This window comes from Myotis myotis, unplaced genomic scaffold (assembly GCF_014108235.1).
Source record: "Myotis myotis isolate mMyoMyo1 unplaced genomic scaffold, mMyoMyo1.p scaffold_m19_p_5, whole genome shotgun sequence".
Classification (NCBI taxonomy): domain Eukaryota; kingdom Metazoa; phylum Chordata; class Mammalia; order Chiroptera; family Vespertilionidae; genus Myotis; species Myotis myotis.
This window is the reverse complement of record NW_023416357.1, coordinates 1,044,519-1,064,786: the sequence shown is the minus strand read 5'-3', so window position 1 is coordinate 1,064,786 and position 20,268 is coordinate 1,044,519. Positions and strand designations below refer to the sequence as shown.

General features: G+C 53.8%; 2 protein-coding genes across 12 annotated transcripts in view; one reads left to right on the top strand and one right to left on the bottom strand.

The window, feature by feature from the left end:
• Positions 1-9,999, top strand: part of MTREX (Mtr4 exosome RNA helicase) — a 58,112-nt gene extending 48,113 nt beyond the window's left edge. For 6 of the 7 annotated variants that reach the window (XM_036308526.1, XM_036308528.1, XM_036308525.1 and 3 more), the window contains one exon: positions 598-836. In XM_036308526.1, coding sequence (XP_036164419.1) covers positions 598-650 — 53 coding nt within the window. In that variant the 3' untranslated portion in view covers positions 651-836. Of the gene's footprint in view, positions 1-597; positions 2,233-8,838 lie in introns of those variants that run through there. The other variant, XR_004967454.1, reaches the window with a different exon arrangement.
• The window catches only part of PLPP1 (phospholipid phosphatase 1), a 39,535-nt gene continuing 20,059 nt past the window's right edge, over positions 793-20,268 (bottom strand). The window contains exons 2-7 of one of the 5 annotated variants that reach the window (XM_036308532.1): positions 8,382-8,533; positions 4,756-4,794; positions 4,149-4,432; positions 3,412-3,469; positions 1,605-1,781; positions 798-1,140 (exon numbers count right to left, since the gene is read on the bottom strand). In XM_036308532.1, coding sequence (XP_036164425.1) covers positions 1,015-1,140; positions 1,605-1,781; positions 3,412-3,469; positions 4,149-4,432; positions 4,756-4,794; positions 8,382-8,533 — 836 coding nt within the window. In that variant the 3' untranslated portion in view covers positions 798-1,014. Of the gene's footprint in view, positions 1,141-1,604; positions 1,782-3,411; positions 3,470-4,148; positions 4,433-4,755; positions 4,795-8,381; positions 8,534-15,081; positions 15,237-20,268 lie in introns of all 5 variants that reach the window. The other 4 variants (XM_036308534.1, XM_036308536.1, XM_036308533.1 and 1 more) reach the window with 4 other exon arrangements.

The following is a 20,268-nucleotide window of genomic DNA, read 5'->3' as shown; positions in this document are numbered from 1 at the left end:
CCACTCCTACATGCGTGCACGCGCACACAAGCACACTGGGGTACAGGAGGGTCACACACACATACACACACACACACACACTGGGGCACAGGAGTGTCACACACACTGGGGCACAGGAGGGTCTCACACACACATACACACACACACATACACACACTGGGGCACAGGAGGGTCACACACACATACACACACACACACACACACACACTGGGGCACAGGAGGGTCACACACACTGGGGCACAGGAGGGTCACACACACACACACACACACACACTGGGGCACAGGAGGGTCACACACACTGGGGCACAGGAGGGTCTCACACACACATACACACACACACATACACTGGGGCACAGGAGGGACACACACACACACACACACACACACATTGGGGCACAGGAGGGACACACACACACACTGGGGCACAGGGAAAGTCACGGCATCAGGCCAGGGTGTGGTTTCCAGGTGGCCCCTCTCAGCGGGCTGTGAACTCGCCAGGTCTCATTCAGACCAGCAGCGTCGTGTGCTATCTCTACAACGGGGGGATGACATTCTTCATGGCCTCAAAGGCTAAACTGAGCCGTGTTCTCTCCTCAGGAATCACCAAAATCAAGAGAGACATTGTGTTTGCCGCCAGCCTCTACCTGTAGGAGCCATAGGACGTGGGGTGGCCCGTCGGCCTCCTGTCGGGTGGCAGATGACCACATGCACGAGCAGCGCTCGGCTCGCCCTCCCCCGACAGTTGTCCTCAGACATGAACACACGTCATTTGAATCAAGCACCATGGCAGACATTTGTACATAGCATTGCGTTTTTAATAAAAATGTACAGGTGAGGCATGTTGAAAGGCTGACATTTCTTCGTGGACTTGGAGCTTGGACAGCCGCCGTGTTGGGGAACTATGTACACACAGGGAAGTGAGCGTGGGGATAGCAGCAGAGTCCCTCCCGGGCTGTGCACACCGGACGCGCCCTCGTCTCTGGGCAGCACCCTTCTCCCTCGGGCCTCGCGCCTTCAGGGCTGATTGTTCCGGAAGTGATTCTCCCCCGAGGCCGTTTCATGCAGGTTTGTGTGAGAAGCCTCCTCCTTTCTTTCCTTAAAAGAATTTCTCTCCTTGAAGAAATCTGATACATACACCACCTACAGGGAACAGATTATACTCAGAATAAGGTTAGAAGCCATAGGCAAAGTTTCAGCAAGCCGTGTGCAGAACTGACTCTGGAGAGCAGGACACGCATTATGGGTAGGACTAAGGGCACAGCCATCATGCTACCAGGCATGTCTGTCCACGGGATTCATCCCGTGGAGCTGCGTTTTATGTTGGGGGCAAAGAGCCTCACTCTGATGGCAACTGTTATTCTTCATGTAAATTTGCTTTTTTCCAATTCATTACCAACAAGAAGACGGCTGTAGTCGGAGCCTTTCACAAGGAGCACACGGGGACTCTGGCGTCCATCCGTGGCCACCCTGACGTGACTGGGCAGCCCTGCACTCTGGCCTCGACCCCGGCGGGCATGCGCCCTGCCACCACGGTCTCACAGGACGTCTCTCCACTCAATGGCCACGTGCCATCGCCGCAGGCGTGCCTGCCGCCTGGTACTCACCACCAGCACGGCCACCAGCGCCCCCTGGACGAGCCCCGTCAGCACGTCGCTCCAGTGGTGCTTGTAGTCGGACACGCGAGAAAGGCCCACATAGATGGACGTGGCCACGAGGCCGAACTGCAGTGTGGGCCGCAGGAGCCTCGCCCAGTCCGCCCGCATCCTGGCCTGAAGGTAGAGCTAACAGAGAGATCGTGTCAACATGCAGCTGAAATGACTTCACGTCAGGTGTCCCCTGGCCTCTACAGGGCTGGTGTGTCTCAAATGACCCGCAGACATTAAATATCAGTCATTAAATAGCCGATATTTTTATCACATATGGAATAAGGCTTCAGGCAAGCGTCCTAAAAGTTCACCCTTTTAAGCAGAACAAAACAAACTACTACCCAGGAACTTCTCAGGATTTACTGCCTCCGCAGGCCGCCGCCTCACCCGTGTCCCAGGGCAGAGGGCGCCTTTGGACTAGGGTTTCAGCCCCGCAGTCTGTCCGGGGCTCACACGAAGGCGCGGAGGCCAGCGCTGCTGACAGTGCGTCTTGGGCTGAGCCTCCCCCGCCAGCCTGTCTAGAGCAAGTCGGCTTAATGCTCAGCAACTGACACCCGGGGGCTCCACTGCCTCGGCTCACTCACAGGTAAGTGTAGTCACTGCCTAAGCCAGCGCCGCTGCAGTCCAGCCCTCACCCCCCAGCGGGTTCTCTGCACCCCCTTTCCCACCGAGCCCTGAGCGCTCCTCCCGGCCGCCTGCCTGACAGCGCAGCCTCAGGACCCTGACGAGGGAGAAATCTGGGTTTCCTATGAGCGCCTCTTGGCAAATCTGGGCTCATTAAAAGCACGTTTTTGGTCTAATTTCTACCCAGTGAGGACATAAAAGCTCAATAGAAAACTGTGTGTGGCTGTGCTTATTCAGAAGAGACAGGCCCGCGCCCAGCTGCTGGGCACACTGTGGGCTCCGTTCTCAGCAGCTGGGAGCACCTGGTTCTGAAGATGCACGCCCGGCGGGGGCTCTCAGCTGTGGGCTTAGGTGCTGCTGGCTTTCCACAGTCCCCTCCCCCCCACGGAAGGGAGAGGGCAGTGACCCCTCGGGGCGGGCAGGGTTTGACCAGGAACAGTCGCCACGACTCCTCGGGGCCTGGGCAGCGCAGGCCCGAGGGTTTGCAGTGAGGGTTTAAGAGGGAAGCGGAGGGATCATCACGAGCTGAGAATGGATGCGGTCCCCACTCCCTGCCAGACCCGAAGGGCTGCGCTAGCTGAGACCTGCTGGCCGGCTGTGCCCACCTGTCCTGAGAGGAGGCGTGATGTAAAGGACACCTGAGCCTCCCACTAGAGCCGCTCCCTCCAACAGGAAGGGACGCCTCACGTCCTCACTAGCCTTTACCCAGCCCCTCCCCAGTCTCCTCTGCAAAAGGGGCAGCCAGACCAAGGCCACAGGAGCGAGGGGGCAGGGGGGACAGCTGCAAAGCCTGTCCATTCCCCGTCTCTGGTAGGAGAAACTGACCAGTCGGTGTCCAAGCAAATCAAATCACCCCAGAGGGCGCACAGCCGTGTCAGGAAGCAGGAACTAGTGGAAAAGAGCCAGCCTTAGGGTCCACCTGGGCATGAGGGACAGTCTGGGCAGCAGCCATCACGGCCGTGGCAGACGGGCACCCACTCTAAGGGGCTCACGGCACAGCAGGGGGCAGGTGACAGGCGTCGGCTGACAAGAGTGCGTGAGGTGGCCCACGGGAGAGGCCACATGCACTCATATCGCGCACCAGGTGAGGGCGGGGGCTGCAGGGAGAGCCCTGACCTGCGTCACGCAGGCACGTACTCACCGCCAGGAACAGCATGCAGTACATGGAGAAGGAGGAGTGGCCCGAGTAGAAGGACAGCCTGGAAGAGAGGAGAGAGCTCATTCTCTCCTGGAGGCCCAGGCGTACTCCCCGCCCATGGCGCCCCCTCCCCCTTTAGAACCAGGAGGGGGAGGCAGGGCAGCGGGGGGCAGCGCGGGGCGGCTGTGACACTCAGGATGGCCGAGCCCTGGAGCCAGCCCGCCAGGCTCGCCACAGCAGCTCTGACGGCAGAACTGGCCCAGGGCCTGCGGGCTATTCTCCACCTGCAGTCGGCCCCGAGGCACGCGCCTCTGGAACGTTCAAAAGTGACTGCTTTTTGTAAGACAAGCTCTGAAGTTGAAGACAGCGACAGGTTAGCGTTCTCAGTGGGCACACGTCCAGCCGTGGGCTCCCCCAGGCTGTAGGGCTGCTTCCCCTGCGACAGCCCTGGAGTTGGACGTGTCAGACGCACCCTTTGGCCCGCAGAGCCTAAAGCATTTACTCCCTGGGCAGGAGACAGCTGCTCATCCTGGACTACCAGGGACCTACAAGGTCTGCGCACACCATGACGCGTTGGAGATGAGAGCTGCACTGAGTGCTTTAAATCGAGGACGAGGACGGGAAATGGGGGGGACGGGCACAGTGAGGAGAACAGAGCCGGCCCTCCACTCGGGGCCGGCCGCTGGCACCCACTCCAAGCCGCGCGGCGCTGTCACGCAGGCCCTCACACGGACACGCACCTGCCCTCCTTCACTTTCTGCGCGTTCCCTCGGCAGACATAGTTTTCAATGTAACCTTCGCTGCTGCAGTTGATCTTTGACCAATCTGGGTCGCAGACGTCCAGGAAGTGCGGCCGCAGCCTGCCGATGGAGTACTTGGCGATGTCGGTCAGGGACTGGCTGGCAGCCGCGCCGAACAGGAACGTGCCCACGGCCTTGTAAATGGTGGCCACATAGTTATTCCTAACGAAGGAATTCGAGTGCAAGAGGTTACAGTAAACACACAGGGCTTCTCCGAGAACCATCTGAAAAAGAAACAGAAGAACATGTGAGAGCAGCAAACGGGCACTTTAAACAAAATTAAAAATAGAAAAGAAAAGGGTAAATCACAATAAAATTATTTTAAAAACAACGCTCCTTTCTTTACGCATGCTGAGTCCACTTAGGATAGCTGAGCACAAAAAGGGGGTCGGGTCAATGGCCAAGCCAGAGGCATGTCCGTCCCCTGCAGCCTTGCTGCTTGTCTTGTACGGAAATAATCAGTTTGAATAAGCAGACAGTGATGTGGACAAAAACAGTCCGTTCACAGAACACGACCCCCATTGGAGCATCCCTTAGGGAAGGCTACCTCTTCGTTCTTCCCAGACGCTCCGTACATCAAAACAGCCATCGCGTTAAAAGGGGGAGAAAAAAAGGTGGATGAGAATTTTAAGGAGTAAAACATCGAAAATACAAGCAGGGACCTAACCCTGAGGGCAGAGGAGGCCGAGGGAGCAGGAGGCCTGGCGCCCTGACGCCCCTTCTCCAGGAAAACCGCCCAGGGCCTCCTCCCACCACCGCCTGCAGAGCTGCAGGCCACGCCTCCCAGGCCCCCTGCAGCGGGGACCAACTTGCAGCCATGGAATGAGGTCAGAGGCACAAAAAGGTCTACAAATACTTGACAAGTTCACAGACTAATACCCTGAGAAATTTAAAAAAACACACACACCAAATGGCAACATTATAAAAATTACATTTGCTAATAAAACAAGCCACACTAGCTGCTTGAGCCCAAAGTAAAGGCCTGAGCGGCCTGCTGCCGAGTCCTGCGGAGCGGCTGAGTCACAGCTTCCCTCAGCCCTGCTGGCTCACTGCTTCGTCCCACGTAAGGACGGTTCGTCTGCACGAACAGTTTACAGTGCTGACCGCCCCCGGTGCGCGGGCGAGCCCACCACCTTGCGCAAGGAGCTCAGAACCCGGTCCCGACGTTCCTCCTTCCCCGGCCCCCCAGCTCCCCAGTCCCTCCTGAGCTGGAACTGACGCTGGCCAGGAGCCCTTCCTACAAAAGCAGATGGATGTCCAGCTCCCTAGGAAGCCGGTGCCGCCACGTGGCCTAACACATGACCTCACTGGGCGCTGAATAAACTGAAGATGCCGCCTCGGGGTAAATGCGTGGAGCCCACAGGAGGCTCCTGGTTGGGGTGCTCATGGGCAGACCTCGCCTGTCCCGAGACAGGCCCCCGGGCGGTTGGGGGCCCAGCACCGGACAGACCGGCGGCAGGAAAGACTCCGGTTTGTCTGTGGAGTTGGTCTTGGGCCGCTCAGAGCAGGTGCCAGTGTGTCAGCCCCAGTTGGGCAGCGAGACCTCACGGCCCAGCTGTCGCCGCGTGAGCGGTCAGCCGCTTTCCCAAAACGAGGCTGGACTTCCGGAGCCGCCTGTGAGGATGAAGGATGAAGGACCGGCTCTCGCCCTGGGGACAGAGGAGCTGCTGGGCTCCGGGCGCAGTGCAGGCTGACCCACAGGAGCACGCCCTGAAGCGTGACTGCGACAGGAGGCGGGACTCGGACGCCGTTCCGATCGTGGGCTCCGGCTCCAGTGAGAAGCGGGCCAGAGGGAGGTGCTGAACGGCTCTTCCAGGTCAACGCGGGTGAGTCTGTGTGACCGGCACGTGGCAGCCATCTTTGTGTTTCGTTTACTCTCTCCTCCTGCCTTGGAGCCACGTATGTCCATTCTCAACCCCTGGGGGGGCCACACTCACGAGACCTAATCTGTGGCCTAATTTCAGAGCCGGGTGACGGTCACGCATTATTCACTCAGACCCGAGAGACAGAACAAACCAAGAACTAAAGAGATGGGGAGCAGAGAGGACGCTGTTGAAGGTCAGTCTAGTGATGACCTCAGGCAGCATCAGAGCCTGCTCGGCGTGACCCTATCCATCTCTACGCTGTCTCTACGTTCGTCTTCGCTCGGGCCCACCTTCCCAGAACAGTACCCAGGACCCCTGGCCTGTTCCACTCCTGCCTCAGTACCTCCTGGCCTGTTCCACTCCTGCCTCAGTACCTCCGAACACCTCGTCCCCTCATCCTACTGTCTCCCTCAGAAGCCGCAGTCGTTCAGCAGCAGGCACAGGGGCCAGCCCTCGCTGCCTCCGTGGGGATGCCGGCCAGCCTGCCACGCCTCCTCACTGAGCTCGCCTTCCGCCATCCTCGTGTTTGTGGATTGTTTGCAATCCACGTCCGAGGCCTGGGTGAGTCTGAGTCCTAGGCCTAAAAGGCTTTTTAAGGAGATGGTTTACCTTCGACCACGTGGGCCTGCAAGAAGCTGAGCTAATGAATAAACTGCAGTTACTTTACACGAGCACGTGAACCTCTGCCTCGAGCAGCGTCTGTCCCTGCTGATGGGTCTGTGTGAAGACTGCACGTCACGCACCGTGCGACGGGCGGGTCGGTGTAAAACCGGCCCTTGGTCTCCTTGCTGTTGTTACTCTCCCTGTGAAGACAACGTGCTCACGGGGTGCGGAAACGGTCCAAGCTGCGTGTCACTGATGGGACAGGAGGGCTGGGTGCTGGGCGGCTGGCACCCCGACCCGCAGTGCAGCTGTCCATCCTCTGCAGCGACTTGGGCAGCTGCACCTGCAGAGCGTCTGTTACTGAGCGAAGCCCAGGGAAGTAGACTCCTGTCTGCAACCGAGAGGCCCCTACACCCTCCGTTTAAATGGTAACCTCAGGAGCAGACTTAACAAAAGGCCCTACTCGAGTGATGGCGAACCTATGACACGTGTCACCTCATTTTTTGGTTGATTTTTTCTTTGTTAAATGGCATTTAAATATATAAAATAAATATCAAAAATATAAGTCTCTGTTTTACTATGGTTGCAAATATCAAAAAATTTCTATATGTGACACGGCACCAGTTAACTTAGGGTTTTTCAAAATGCTGGCACGCTGAGCTCAAAAGGTTCGCCATCACTGCCCTACTCTCACTCCACCCTCAGTGGAAGAATCAGAGGCTTGGCTCTCTTCCCTTCAGCAGTAAACCCGGCAGAAGGACCTTCGGTTAAAGGGACCACTAGTTCCTAACCCTCGCCCTCCATCGGAGTCTCCGAGGTCACTGCGTGACCCCCGCGCCAGGACCGGCAGCCGCCGTGGCAGCCAGGACGCCCTGAGGAACGGCACCGCTGCCTCCAGGGACTGGTCTCAGGGACACTGAGCAGAGGTCTTCCTGTGTCGATGACGCACCGCCATCGCGAGCGACTCCCCTGCAGAGCTGAGGCCGGTGGTCGTTCCTGAGCAGGACATTCCATTTCTGAATGAAGAAGTGTCTTTATTTTTAATTAATTCCCAAAATGACAAACCTGAGGCTAGGATCTTGTCGGCCCATCTCCTGGATGGGACCACGTTTTCTGCTTTTGACTAAAGTCTTGCTTCTCCAGTTACAAGTCATGAAGCACAAATCCCAGCCTCTCCTCTCTGGGCCGGGGCCACGTCCTCTCTGTGGCCTGAGGCCCCCCCCAGAGCAGGCTGGCTCGCCCTCCTCGGTCACTGCTGACCACCCAGAGCGCCGGCGTTCCTCGCCGCTCCTGGTGTGACCTGAAAATCCTCTGAAGTGACCGTGGGTTAAGTGAAGCCTTAACATCAGTTATCAAATTTTCTTTTCCCAAATCAGTAACTAGAAAGTAGGTACAGAACAGTCTACCCGGATTCAGACAGTTATAAACTAACATCCCACCCATCTAAAGTAGGAACATGATACAGCATCAGCCCTCGCAGGATTACTGAACGAGAGCCAGAGCTCCAGCAGCCACTGGCTGAGGCGCAGCGAGCTCCTCCGGGGACGCGTGGCTCTGCTCTGGTCCCACCGACAGCAAATAACAGCTTCAGGCAAAGGTGAAAGCACACACATCGCTTAAGGGTTATGCACTCGTCATTCACAGGTAACACCAACATTAAGCCCACGGACCAAAAGGGAGAATGTGAAGAATGGATGTAACTTACGACGATGACACTGAATGGAATGAGTATTCCCCCCAGTAACGCGTAAGGGATGGTGTCTTCCTTGTAAGGGTACTTGATGGACACGTCATTACAGAACAGTCCTCGCTGGAAGGGGGTGTGCCTTGAAGTGAGAATTGCAAAAGGCAATCCGGCTAGCAAAGGGAATAAATGAAAACATCATTAAAAGTGGAGCATCAGCACGAAGCACCGGCAACAGTGATCCCGGGCTGTCAGCACGCGGGAGGGCGCAGCAGCGCAGGCGGGAGAGGAGGTGCAGGCAGGGCCCCCGCGTCTTCCACAGGCAACGCCCTTCCAGGCCTCCTGGCACGCTCCACCCAGAGGGACTCTGCCCTTCCTGCCCAGCACCCCATGGGGGTAGGGGCACTCCCTTCTCGTGCCCTTGTCATTTCAGCACTATTTTCAAACCCATTTGTCACAGACTTTGCTTTCCACCCAGGTCTAGGTCACACCACACTCAGGCCCGGGCACCGGCCAGGCCACCCAGGGCCTGAGGAAGATCCCCCCCTGGCGCTGGGACTGTCCACAGCGAGGGCACAGCGGCTGCGGAAGGAGCCGAGCTGCAAACCAAGTCTCTAAGGAAAGAGCACGTCAGACACTCTGCTCCCACGGCGCTTCCCTGAGGACGGTCCCCGCTCACCGCCGGAACGCCTGGCTCCGGCTGACGTGGACTCTAGAAGCCCTTCTCCTCTGCTGCCCCGAGCTCGGCAGACCGATGCACACGGCAGCACACGGACTGGTACCAGCTGGCACTACAGTCACAGTTTAGCAGAAACCCTCGACACGCGGTCTGCCCCAAGGTCCAAGTCGGGAGGGTCCCCCGCAGTGCCGCTCCCGCTAGGCTGACACGCTGGTGTTCACGCACGACCACTCCCAGTTCTCATGAGCCCAGGGAGCCCGAAGGCCACGCCTCTGCTCTCTGCGGAGCACGGCCCCCAGGCAGGTGGGAAGGAGCGGCACGTCCCTATTTCCCGTATCCTCCCTGAACACTGGCGCCCGCGTTCATTTCTCTGGGGCAGCCATTTTGCCGTAGCGTGAACTCGGTAGAGGTCAAGGTGCTCACAAGGTTCCCAAAGCCATATTCTCATAAGAAAAACCCGACTAGAGCTGACTGCTAACTGACCCTACGCACCTCCCACTGTCTGCATTCAGGCTCCAACACAAGCACAGCCCTTCCCCAGGCTCAGCCTCCCACCACACCACCCCCGCACGAGCAGGTTTCTTCTGTTTACAGAGATCCACCACGTCTAGAACTCGCTTCACTTGCGAGAACTCTATGCATAACACATTGCATGTTTCTGAACTGCTTTAAATTTTCAAAGAGCTCTTCTCTCTTGGAGTAAGATATCTAGTACAGAAATTGAATCCACATCTGATTAGTGCCTAAAACTTGGTAGGTTTTATGTCCTTATTCTCAGAAAAAATTCACATTTATAGGCCCAAATACATTGGAAAATGTTTTTAGCAGGCATATTAAATTGTGTGTTTTTTTCCCCTTTGACCACAGAAACTATGTTAGAAATTATTCTTAGATTTAGAAAAATATTTGTGGGTGTTTTTAGAATAGGAGGAAACAAAATAAAGTCATATACATGTATAACTAGTCCATTTTTAAAAATAGGAATATTTGAGTGGACAAACACCGAGTCGATCCATGGTGCGAGGGGTCCCGCTGGACGCGACCGGACACGAAGCTGAGTGCCACATGGGACACTCGCGGCACCAAGTGAGGGGCACGCGGGCGCGCAGTCGGTCTCGCTGCCACCGGCCCGGGCGCCGCTCACCTGCTGTCGCCAGGCAGACCTGCCTTTCGCAAAGCTTTCACCTACGTCACGTGGTGCGCGGGGCTCTGTGATGGGAGGGCCATCATGTGGGAGCACGCAGCTCGCTCCTGTTTGCTGCTGACCAGGGTCCTTCTCTAGCACACGTGGCGACGTCCGCTTCATCCACTCACCAGCCGACGGACGCTCGTGTTGTCTCCAGTTCTGTCCTTTATGACTAATGACCAGGGTGGTGCCCTCGGACAGACAATGGTCACGCATCCGGCTTCCTGAGAAGCTGCGGCTGCTTTCCGAGTGGCTGCAGCACTGCACCTCCCGCCTTCTACTCCTCAAGGCGCCACATGGCTGGTGACGTGAGCCCACTGAGAGTCAGGCCCTCTGCATGTGAACTCTCACAGCCCCCCTCCCTCCAGTGCAGCTAGAACACATGGCAGAGAGCACGGGACACGGAAACGCTTCGCTTCCACACACTCCAACCACAGAACCTCACCCACTGCCAGTCATTGCAAGCCCCTCAGACGTGGGCACCCCTCCTCTCCAACCGTCCTGCACAGACACTCCGCGTCCCGATATGCCACTCAAATACTAACGAGCGTGTAAGTAGGAAGACTGCCGACGGGGTGTCCGGCAAACCTGCGAAACCCGGCTAACCATGGGAACTACACACCCCTCCCCCAGCGATGCCACAGGCTCACCCCCTGGGCGGAGACTGAAGCCTGCTCCTCTGACAGCAGGACAGTATCCCTGGAGCGGACAGGAAACAGCAGGTGCCCAGGAGAGAGTGGTGTGCACGCCAGAGCCCACAGCAGCCAAAACACGGGCTCAGGGCTAAGAAATTCTGACAGATGCCAGGCCCCTCGAGACCTGTTGCGAGGTCAGGTACCACGCTCAGTGGCACAGAAACACACTGAGCAGAGAGGGCGATGTCCACTTGTGGGTTCTCAGGGCTCATGTCCCTCTCCCGACGCCTGCACTGGAAGGGGAGGCCCAGCTGCTGGGGAAAGGGCTCTGCTATTTCGCCAGCTGCCTGTGCTGCTTGGCTAGCAGCTGTGAGGCGTGTGGGTGGGCAGTGCGCTTTCTCCAGCAGGCCTTCTGCAGAGCTCCCTTGTTTATTCTCCCAGATGGAAAATGCCAAGGGGGAAAGTCAATTTTGAAAATACATTTCTCAAAAGATGCCAGGAGGACCTAATGTACAACCACACTGATCAGACGGCAGAAAGACTATGCTGATGCCTTCTTTCTTTTCCTTCTGCTTATATCTATAATAATAAAAGCATAATATGCTAATCAGACCAGATGTCCTTCCGGACGACCTTCTGGACGAAGCTGGGGCTGCGAGGGAAGCCCGGGTTCCGGGTGCCAGAGGGAACCTGGTGCTGGCAGCTGGGGAAGGAAAGCCTACTCTTGCACGAATTTCATACATCAGGCCTCTAGTATGACAATAAAACTCTGCTGACTATTCTATACAGCAGCAATGAACAACTGAAAACCAACATTAAAAGCACAATACCATTTATAATAGTCCAAAACACTGAAATCCTTAGGTATAAACCTCAAAAACCGTGTAGGCTCTGTGTGCTGAAAGTGACAAAACACGGATGACGTAAGTCAGAGGCCTACAGGAAGACTCGTCGGAAGAGTTAGCAAGGGGAAGGCATCAGTTCTCTCCAGAGGGATGTGACTCTTGGAGAGATCCAGCCAGACGGCTGGCAGGCACACTGACTCTAAAGTGTGTGTGGAAAAGCAAGGCAACCAGAGAGCTAAGAGAGTTTTGAAAGAGGGCTCATTCTTTGTACTGTACAGTTCTGTGACTTTCGACAAATTCAGTGTCCCAAAAAACGTATATACACTTTGAGCATAAAGTCAGTGTTTATTAACATACTAGAGGCCTGATGCACGAAATTTGTGCAAGGGGCTCGGCCCTTGCAGCCCGACTGCCTCGCGGCCCCACAGCCCCGCCCACTGGTCATTCCGGAAGGTCGTTCAGAAAGTCGTTCCATGGTCTGGTTTAATTAGAATATTAGCTTTTTATTATATAGGGCAGTTCATTTTCCACATGCATTCCCAGTTATCATGGTGCAGTTTAGATCACTGTAAAATATTCAGTGTCTCTGTAGGAGTTTTGTATGTTGATCTCACACACACACACACACACACACACACACACAGTTGGCTATACTATATTATTTTAGGCTAAACATAAGTTTACTAAAAGGCTATGCTATAGAATAATCAAGACCTAAGAAAAGCAACTACTCACAGGCAATGTAAAATAACCTGGCAAATGCAGAAAGTAAGTTTTCTAGTCCCAAACTAGATCCATTTTAAACTCTAGAAAAAGGATATGCATTGCAATATAGGGGTTTGGAACTTAACTTTCATCACTCTAAAAGTTGCATACAAATTCAAGCTTCTATCTTTTTCTAGAAATGTGATATTTATGAAAGTAAATGTATAAGGACCTGGGGAGTGAAAAGGTAAACCTACACAAAGCCAGAGGGAAGGGAAACATTTAGTGTGAAAGTAGATCCTTAAAACCCCAAAAGAAACGTTAAGCCAAGAAAACATAAAAATCTATAGTCTTCCTATTGGCTAAGGCCTTCTACATCTGAGATTACATGTAAACTATGAAAATGAACAGACAAGTCGCTGTGGGCCACCGGCCGCACATGCAGTCCCTGACACAGCCACATGCTGCTACTTCTTTTAATAGAAACACATTTTCATTAGAAAATCTTTGCAGATCATCGCTCCAATATTGGGAATAAGAACACAAGGATTTACACAAGTCTTTTTCTACTACTTTTTGAAAATTTAGCTGTATTTTTCCTACTTTAAGCTGTTTGATATTTATAATAACTCAAAAATGTTCATTATACAAAGAAGTAAAAAACAAGAAACAAACTGAGTTTGCAGTGTGTTCACAATGGTATGAACACTGACCAGCTAGCCTGGCTGGTGTGGCCATTGGTTGGAGCTTGGTCCTGTGCACAAAAGGTTGAAGGGTCAAAAATTCGATGACCAGGCGCAGCACACACCCAGGATATGGGTCTGGTTCGATCCCGTGTCGGGGTGTGTACAGAAGGCAACCAATGGATCTCTCTCTCTCTCGCCTCTCTCTCTCTCTCTTTCTCTCTCTCGCTCTCTCTCAATGAATAAAAACATGTCCTCGGGTGAAGATTTTTAAAAAAACCTGTCCAATTAAAGGAAATACTAGTAATATAAGAATGTTAATAATTTTCTTCAGGTAGCAGAACTAATTAGGGTGATTTCTCCTTCCTTTTTCCTTTATATCAGATTTTCTTAAATTCACTAATAAATATGTATTACTTTTATAATTTAACATTCTTTAGAAAGAGATGAAATGACTAAAAGTCACTTCCTTATCCTCAAGCAATCATCTCAAGTACAGGGTGGTTCATAGAAAACTCTACCTGGCAACAGCTGCTCACAGCCATGGCTGCACTGCACCCAGCGGCGACGGCACACCTGCTTTCCTGCGCACGGGGGCCACGCTGCCGGAACAGCAGATGCGCCCAGTTATGGTGGCACTTACCTCTTGGGAAAAAGTATCTCCTTAAACTAAATACAGATGTTTCTCCCTTTTTATTCTTATGTAAGTGCTTACAATCAAATTAGAGTGTATATGCTAGCTATGGAAATATTTAATACGAGAGGCCTGGTGCATGAAATGTGTGCACTGGGGGAGAGGGGTGTCCCCTGGGGATCGGGCCTAAGCCAGCAGTCAGACATCCCTCTGCAGTCCAGGGCTCTCACAGTCCAGAACTCCTTACCACCCGCCTACAGTGAAGGCGGGAGAGGCTCCTGCCACCGCTGCTGCGCTCGCCAGCCGGGAGCCCGGCTCTGGCTGAGCAGCACTCCCCCTGTGGGAGCGCACTGATCACCGGGGGCAGCTCCTGCGTTGAGCACCTGCCCCCTGGTGGTCAGTGCGTGCCATAGTGACCAGTTGTTCCCCTGCTCGGTCTATTTGCATATTAGGGTTTTATTGTATAGGATATCTTGGAACCTAACAAAATCCAAGCCCCCTTCACAACACGGTGCTAAAGGCTATAAACACCTATCAGACAGAATGGACTGAGGCAGACACTAGAAAGCCCAAAGAGCAGGTTATTATTCAGAGGCCACTTGAGGGCAAAGCAGGGAAGAAAGGAAAAGCCGGCCTCCCTGCTGTGGACGCAGGCGCTGAGCAAGCCCACTCCCTGGGGAGGCGGGCGGTCGGAGGAGAACCTCCCGGGGCCGCAGGACACACGGGGAGGCTCCGGAGTCGGAGCCCAGGGTGAAGGACATGAGCGCGACAGCTGAGCTGTGGGCGGCACTTGGCCTAGAGGGGAACCTCCCAGGTCTCTGAGAGCGAAGCCCAGCACCAGCCAGACCGATGACCTGCCTCCAGCACCGCACAACCTCAAACCCCTGACCTGGTCTGAGGCGTCCTGAGGGTTCTGTTCTGCACAGGTCCTGTTTCTCAGGTTTAATACATACATCTGTCTCCCTCATATGGCCTCAACTTCCATGTAATGATATGATAGAACAAGCACAATCTTAGCTTATCATGTTATTTATCAACACAAATCGCCTTCTGGGCTTGCGCAAGTGTCGTCACTTACGTCTTGAAAGGAGTTGCTCCACGTGACTGGGGTGAGCCTTCCCCGCTAACAGATCACCCATCAGTCTTCAGGACGACCCCACTTGTTTCTGTGGCATCGCACCCCCTTTTCCCGGAGAAGCTGCCCCTGATGAACACAGCGGCCTGCTTTTCGGGCGGTGGGCAGTCAGCATACCCACACTGGGAAGGCCGGGGTGGCCTCACCCCCAACGCCATCACTCCACCACCCTCCAGCACCACACACCAGCGCCACCTACCTACACGTGCATTTACTTACAGAGGAAATGGGTAACCCAAGCCCCAGTACGGTGAGCATGGTGCTGGTGACGGTACTGTCATGGTACGGGTACTGGATGCTGTTGTCTTTACAGAAAAAGCCTCTCTGAAATGGGTCTATGTGGCCCAAATTTAGAGCAGCCATGGGCATGGAAGCTGTTGGGAAGGGAAAAAGACACACATGGTTACATTCAATTCACTTCATTAGGAGGCCAAGTCTACTGCATGGGGTGCACATCTTAAGCATGTTCTGCCCTTTCCGAAAAGGAACCCGTGCTCCACCGTCCCAGGGTGCAGCGGGCAGCAGGCAGGCCACTCGCCCCGCCCGCCCCACCGAGTACCGGCCTGCTCCTGCACCGCCCGGGTCACCAACACTGAACCGGGAAGGGAGCCGGCTGGCCGGGGAAGGCACAGCGGAGAAAACGCATGGTTCTGCATTTACATCTCATACCTGACTCGTTTTTTATTGAATTGCTTCATATCTTAAATATATTCAAGAAAAAAAGGAAACTCAGTAATAACATTTAATAATCATAATTATCAAAACAGCCAAATGTGGTTCAGGAGGAGCAAGGTATAGAATTTTGTTTCACATTAAAATTTAAAATATGGTTAGAAAACAAAAGAAACCATAAGTATATTTGATAATAAAAACAGAAACAAGCCCTTTATATTCCAAAGACAAATCAAAAGTGGTTTTTACTAAGCCCTGGCAAGCCTCCAAAATCACTATGACAAGCCAGACAGGAATGATGTTCATCTGAGATTTCTCACCCACATAAAGTGAGAGACCAAAGAGAAACGAACTTCAATGAGGAGCTCCTGAGTCCACCCCGCGTGCTGTGCTGCTAGGCTGTGTTGTGTGCACCTGGACGTTCACGTCTCTGCTCACCCACACTCGACCCTCGGCTAGGCCTTCTAGGGGGTGAGTTAGTGTAGCAGCTACCAGGGGCAGGGCCCGCTCTGCACACAGACACAGAATGCACGCCAGGAGCGTTAAACGTGACACCAAGATACATCTGGGGGAGGGGCCGATGAAATTGTTCTGTATCTTGACTTGATGGTAAGTCCACAACTCTAAGCATTTGTCAAACTCGAAGAACTGTACAACCAAAACCTCAGTCTTACTGTCTGTAAAGTTTAAAGGAGATACCATAAAAGACAAAACAGGTCGAACTTCTACGATGGTTTAAAAGGCCCTACAGCAGCGGTTCTCAACCTGGGGGTCGCGACCCCTTTGGGGGTCGAACGACCCTTTCACAGGGGTCGCCTAAGACCATTGGAAAACACATCTATAATTACATATTGTTTTTGTGATTCATCACTATGCTTTAATTATGTTCAATTTGTAACAATGAAAATACATCCTGCGTATCAGATATTTACATGACGATTCATAACAGTAGCAACATTACAGTTATGAAGTAGCAACAAACATAATTTTATGGTTGGGGGTCACCACACCATGAGGAACTGTATCAAAGGGCCGCGGCATCAGGAAGGTTGAGAACCGCTGCCCTAAGGGAACGCAGAGGTCAGCCTGAGCTGGAGCAGCGAGGAAAAAGGAAAAGGCAAACAGAACAGAAACAGTAGGCGAGCGGGGCAGCAGGAGCGGCGGGCAGAGGCCAGCCGGGCACACGGACACGAGCGCAGGGGCTGCTGTCCAGCCAGCACGCACTGCGCTCACACCGGCCGGGCAGCCCTCCCTCACCCTGGAATAGGGACTAGGACCCCCCCCCCCCCCCCGCCCCAGTTGTCACATCCGTCACAGCGAGGCGCAGAGCTGCGACCCCTGTGAGACCGGGAAGCAGTGCAGCTCAGACCAGGCAGAACTGGGATGAGCGACAGGACTGCGGGGAGACCGTCCTTCCGAGAGGCTCGCTCGGTATAAAGACAGGTAACGGCCACAATAAAGACGCAAAGCTGATGGAACACCGTCTGTGCCCATGACTCTGAATCCTGCAATTCTGTCTGTGAATGGGAGAAAGGGGCTGCAGATCTGCCTTGACAAAAGGAACTCTTGTCCTGTAGGAAGGCAGTGTCACTGTCCTGCTTAGGGTCAGCCACAGGGTGAATAAGGGGCGCTGGGTGTTAAGTTTTTTAAAAAGTAGAAAAGGGGACGTGTAACGCAGCCCTAAAATAACGCAGCGATTAAGCGACAAGCGACGTGTCGCCTGAAAACAGAAAGGACGCCTGGAAGAGCATTCGGAACAGAGAAGCGACAGCCTGCTGACGGCACCGCGGAGGCAGGCGGGGGGGACACCTAGGTCTGGAGACTGGGGGTGTGAAGTTGGGGGGGGCTGGTTCATAGTGGAAGAAAATAGTTTAGTATGAAGAATACTGACTTTGGGTTGACATGGCACCTTCTTAGACGCTCAGCCTCATCTCTCCTCCTCCCTCACCCCAAGCCCTCAAGGCCCAATCACACTGAACCATGTGCTGTTGCCTGAACATAAAGTTTTCAAAACCAAGGTGCCACCTGGCCGGCGTGGCTGACCACTGACCTATGACCCAAGAGGTCACGGTCCAATTCCCGGTCAGGGCACATGCCGGGCTGTGTGGGGTGTGCTGGGGGTTCTCTCTCATCATTGATGTTTCTCCCTCCCTCCCTCTCCCTTCCTCTCTGAAATCAATACAAATATATTCTTTAAAAAACCATAGGTGCCTTAATAGATAGGACTAGAGGCCCAATGCATGAAATTCGTGCAAGGGGCTCAGCCCTCACAGCCCAGCTTCGTCCGGAAGGGCGTCCGGTCTAATTAGCATATTACGCTTTTATTAAAGATGGGGCAAAAGTAGGTTTACAGTTGTGAGTACGTGAAACACAGAGTTTATTCTTGTATTATTATTACTAATGAGTGTATTATTTCCCATGCAAACAGCTGTAAACCTACTTTTGCCCACCCTGTGTGTTCTGGTAAGATACTTGCCCCCTTGGTTCCCTTGGAGTCCAGTGCTCTCCATGTACACCTGCCTCCTCCGCCCACAGAACCTGTCCACACGCCGGTGACACTGCATCTTCAAGCCCTTTTGCACTGTCAGCAACTTAAGGGCAAACACGATCTCTGTGTCCTGTGTGCCAGGCACACAGCTGGCTATGAAAATTCTGAATGGCTAAATATATGAAATTCAGGATAAAGATCAGAAGTAGACAGAGATATGCAAATTGCTGGCTTTAGAAGTGGTAACTTAAGCCAGAAAATGAAAGTTCTCAGAGAAAGCAAAGCCTGAAGTCAGGGCTGACAGAAGAAAAGCAACCAGCTTCCGGGGGAAGCGGGCCTAAGCCAGCAGTTGGACAGCCTTAGTGCTGCTGCGAAGGCGGAGAGGGTCCCGCCACTGCCACTGCACTCACCAGCGTGAGCTCAGCTTCTGGCTGAGCGGTAGCTCCTGCGTTGAACATCTGCCCCCTGGTGGCCAGTGCGCATCACAGGGACTGGTCGTCCGCCCTTGGGCCGATTTACATATTAGCCTTTTATTATATAGGATCCATGTGCACCTCATGATCTGAACCTGCCTCCCCAAAATTCTTACGTTGGAGTTCCAACCACCAATTTTACGGTATTTGGACATAGGGCTTTTAGGAGGTAATTAAGGTTAAATAAGGTCATAAAGGTAGGGTCCTGAGGAAGAGGGAGAGGGAGATGTCTCTTTCCAAATGCACGCACCCAGGAAAGGCCATGTGAGGACACAGAGGTGGGTCTGCAAGCCAGGAGGAGAGCCACACACGCCTCACGCACAGGCGTGTCCGCCCGCTAGAGTACACACACCTCTACTCTAGGAAAAGGGAAAGTTCTCTCCTTACTCTAGAGATTACGTTCAATGGTATTTTTTAGGGTATGATAGAGAACTCTGTGCCAAAGGTAATGTCATAGGAAGATTTTCTCCAAATAAACCCTTTCATGTTCTCTCCTTAACATAGACAGGATACAGAAACTCTTTTTGACCCTACTAATTCTAGAATATTTTTCTCTCTCTTTTTTTAAAAATATATTTTATTGATTTTTTACAGAGAGGAAGGGAGAGAGATAGAGAGTTAGAAACATCGATGAGTGAGAAACATCGATCAGCTGCCTCCTGCACACTCCCCACTGGGGATGTGCCCGCAACCAAGGTCCATGCCCTTGACCGGAATCGAACCTGGGACCCTTGAGTCCGCAGGCTGACGCTCTATCCACTGAGCCACACCGGTCAGGGCTAGAGTATTTTTCTCTTAATTAGCATCCCTTCTTCAGAGAAGTCACGTTCACTGCGCACGTTTGATAGCTGTCTGTCCACCCTCAGTGCCCCTTTCTAAAATACACGGAGGAAGACGCCGCCCACACCTGGTATGTGTTTCCTATATTCTCCTCCAAGTACGTGGTCACTGAAATCTCTCCCATTTTATATGGAGTACATACTTGCTTAAAAATATGCTGCTACACTTCAGTGGAATAAATCTAAAATGCACTTTAAAGAGAGAGAAAGACTGAGGTAAACTGTGAGCTGCTAATATGCAGAAGCAAAAGTAAAGAAAAACAAGTGCGAAGTTTGCTTTTGAAGGAGTGACATAGAATGCCGGATATCGTTAACGTGGTGACTGACTTCAGTATCCACCGCCTTCCTCTATCTCCTCGAACGATCTCGTATCAGACATCAAAGTACACGTCACGCTGAGCCACGGGAGATTCACGTGTCCAGCTCTGGACAAGCCCCCTCCTCCTCAGCAGACATGTCCATCCCGATTCCACGGCAAGAGGACGCAGGGCGGGAAGGAGTGAGGGGACCTCAGCAGCGTGTCGCTGAGGAGGGTGCGCTGAGGAGGCGCCGGAGCTGCAGGAAACCCCGCAGGGCGGAGCGAAGCTGATGGGTCAGGCTCCGGAGGCAGGCCAGCCCCAGGGCGCGGGCCCAGAGCCCAGGAGGGAGCTGGAGGCCCACACAGCACTGCCCAGTGCTCGGCGCGGCCCCCACCCAGGCAGCTGGCGGGGCGACGGGGCGGGCTTGGCCGGAGCAGGTGGCAGCTGAGGACCACCGGGGAGTATTTGCTGAGACTCGAACTTGAACTCGTGAGCGCACAGGACGCAGGCGCCTCGGAGGCGCATTCACAGCAACTCGTCCTGAAAGGCTGTCAGTGGCTTTTCTCTCCGAAGACTCAGGTTACAACGAACCAAGGAAAAGAGGTCACGCTACGGAGGCCAAGCACAGGCTCGGG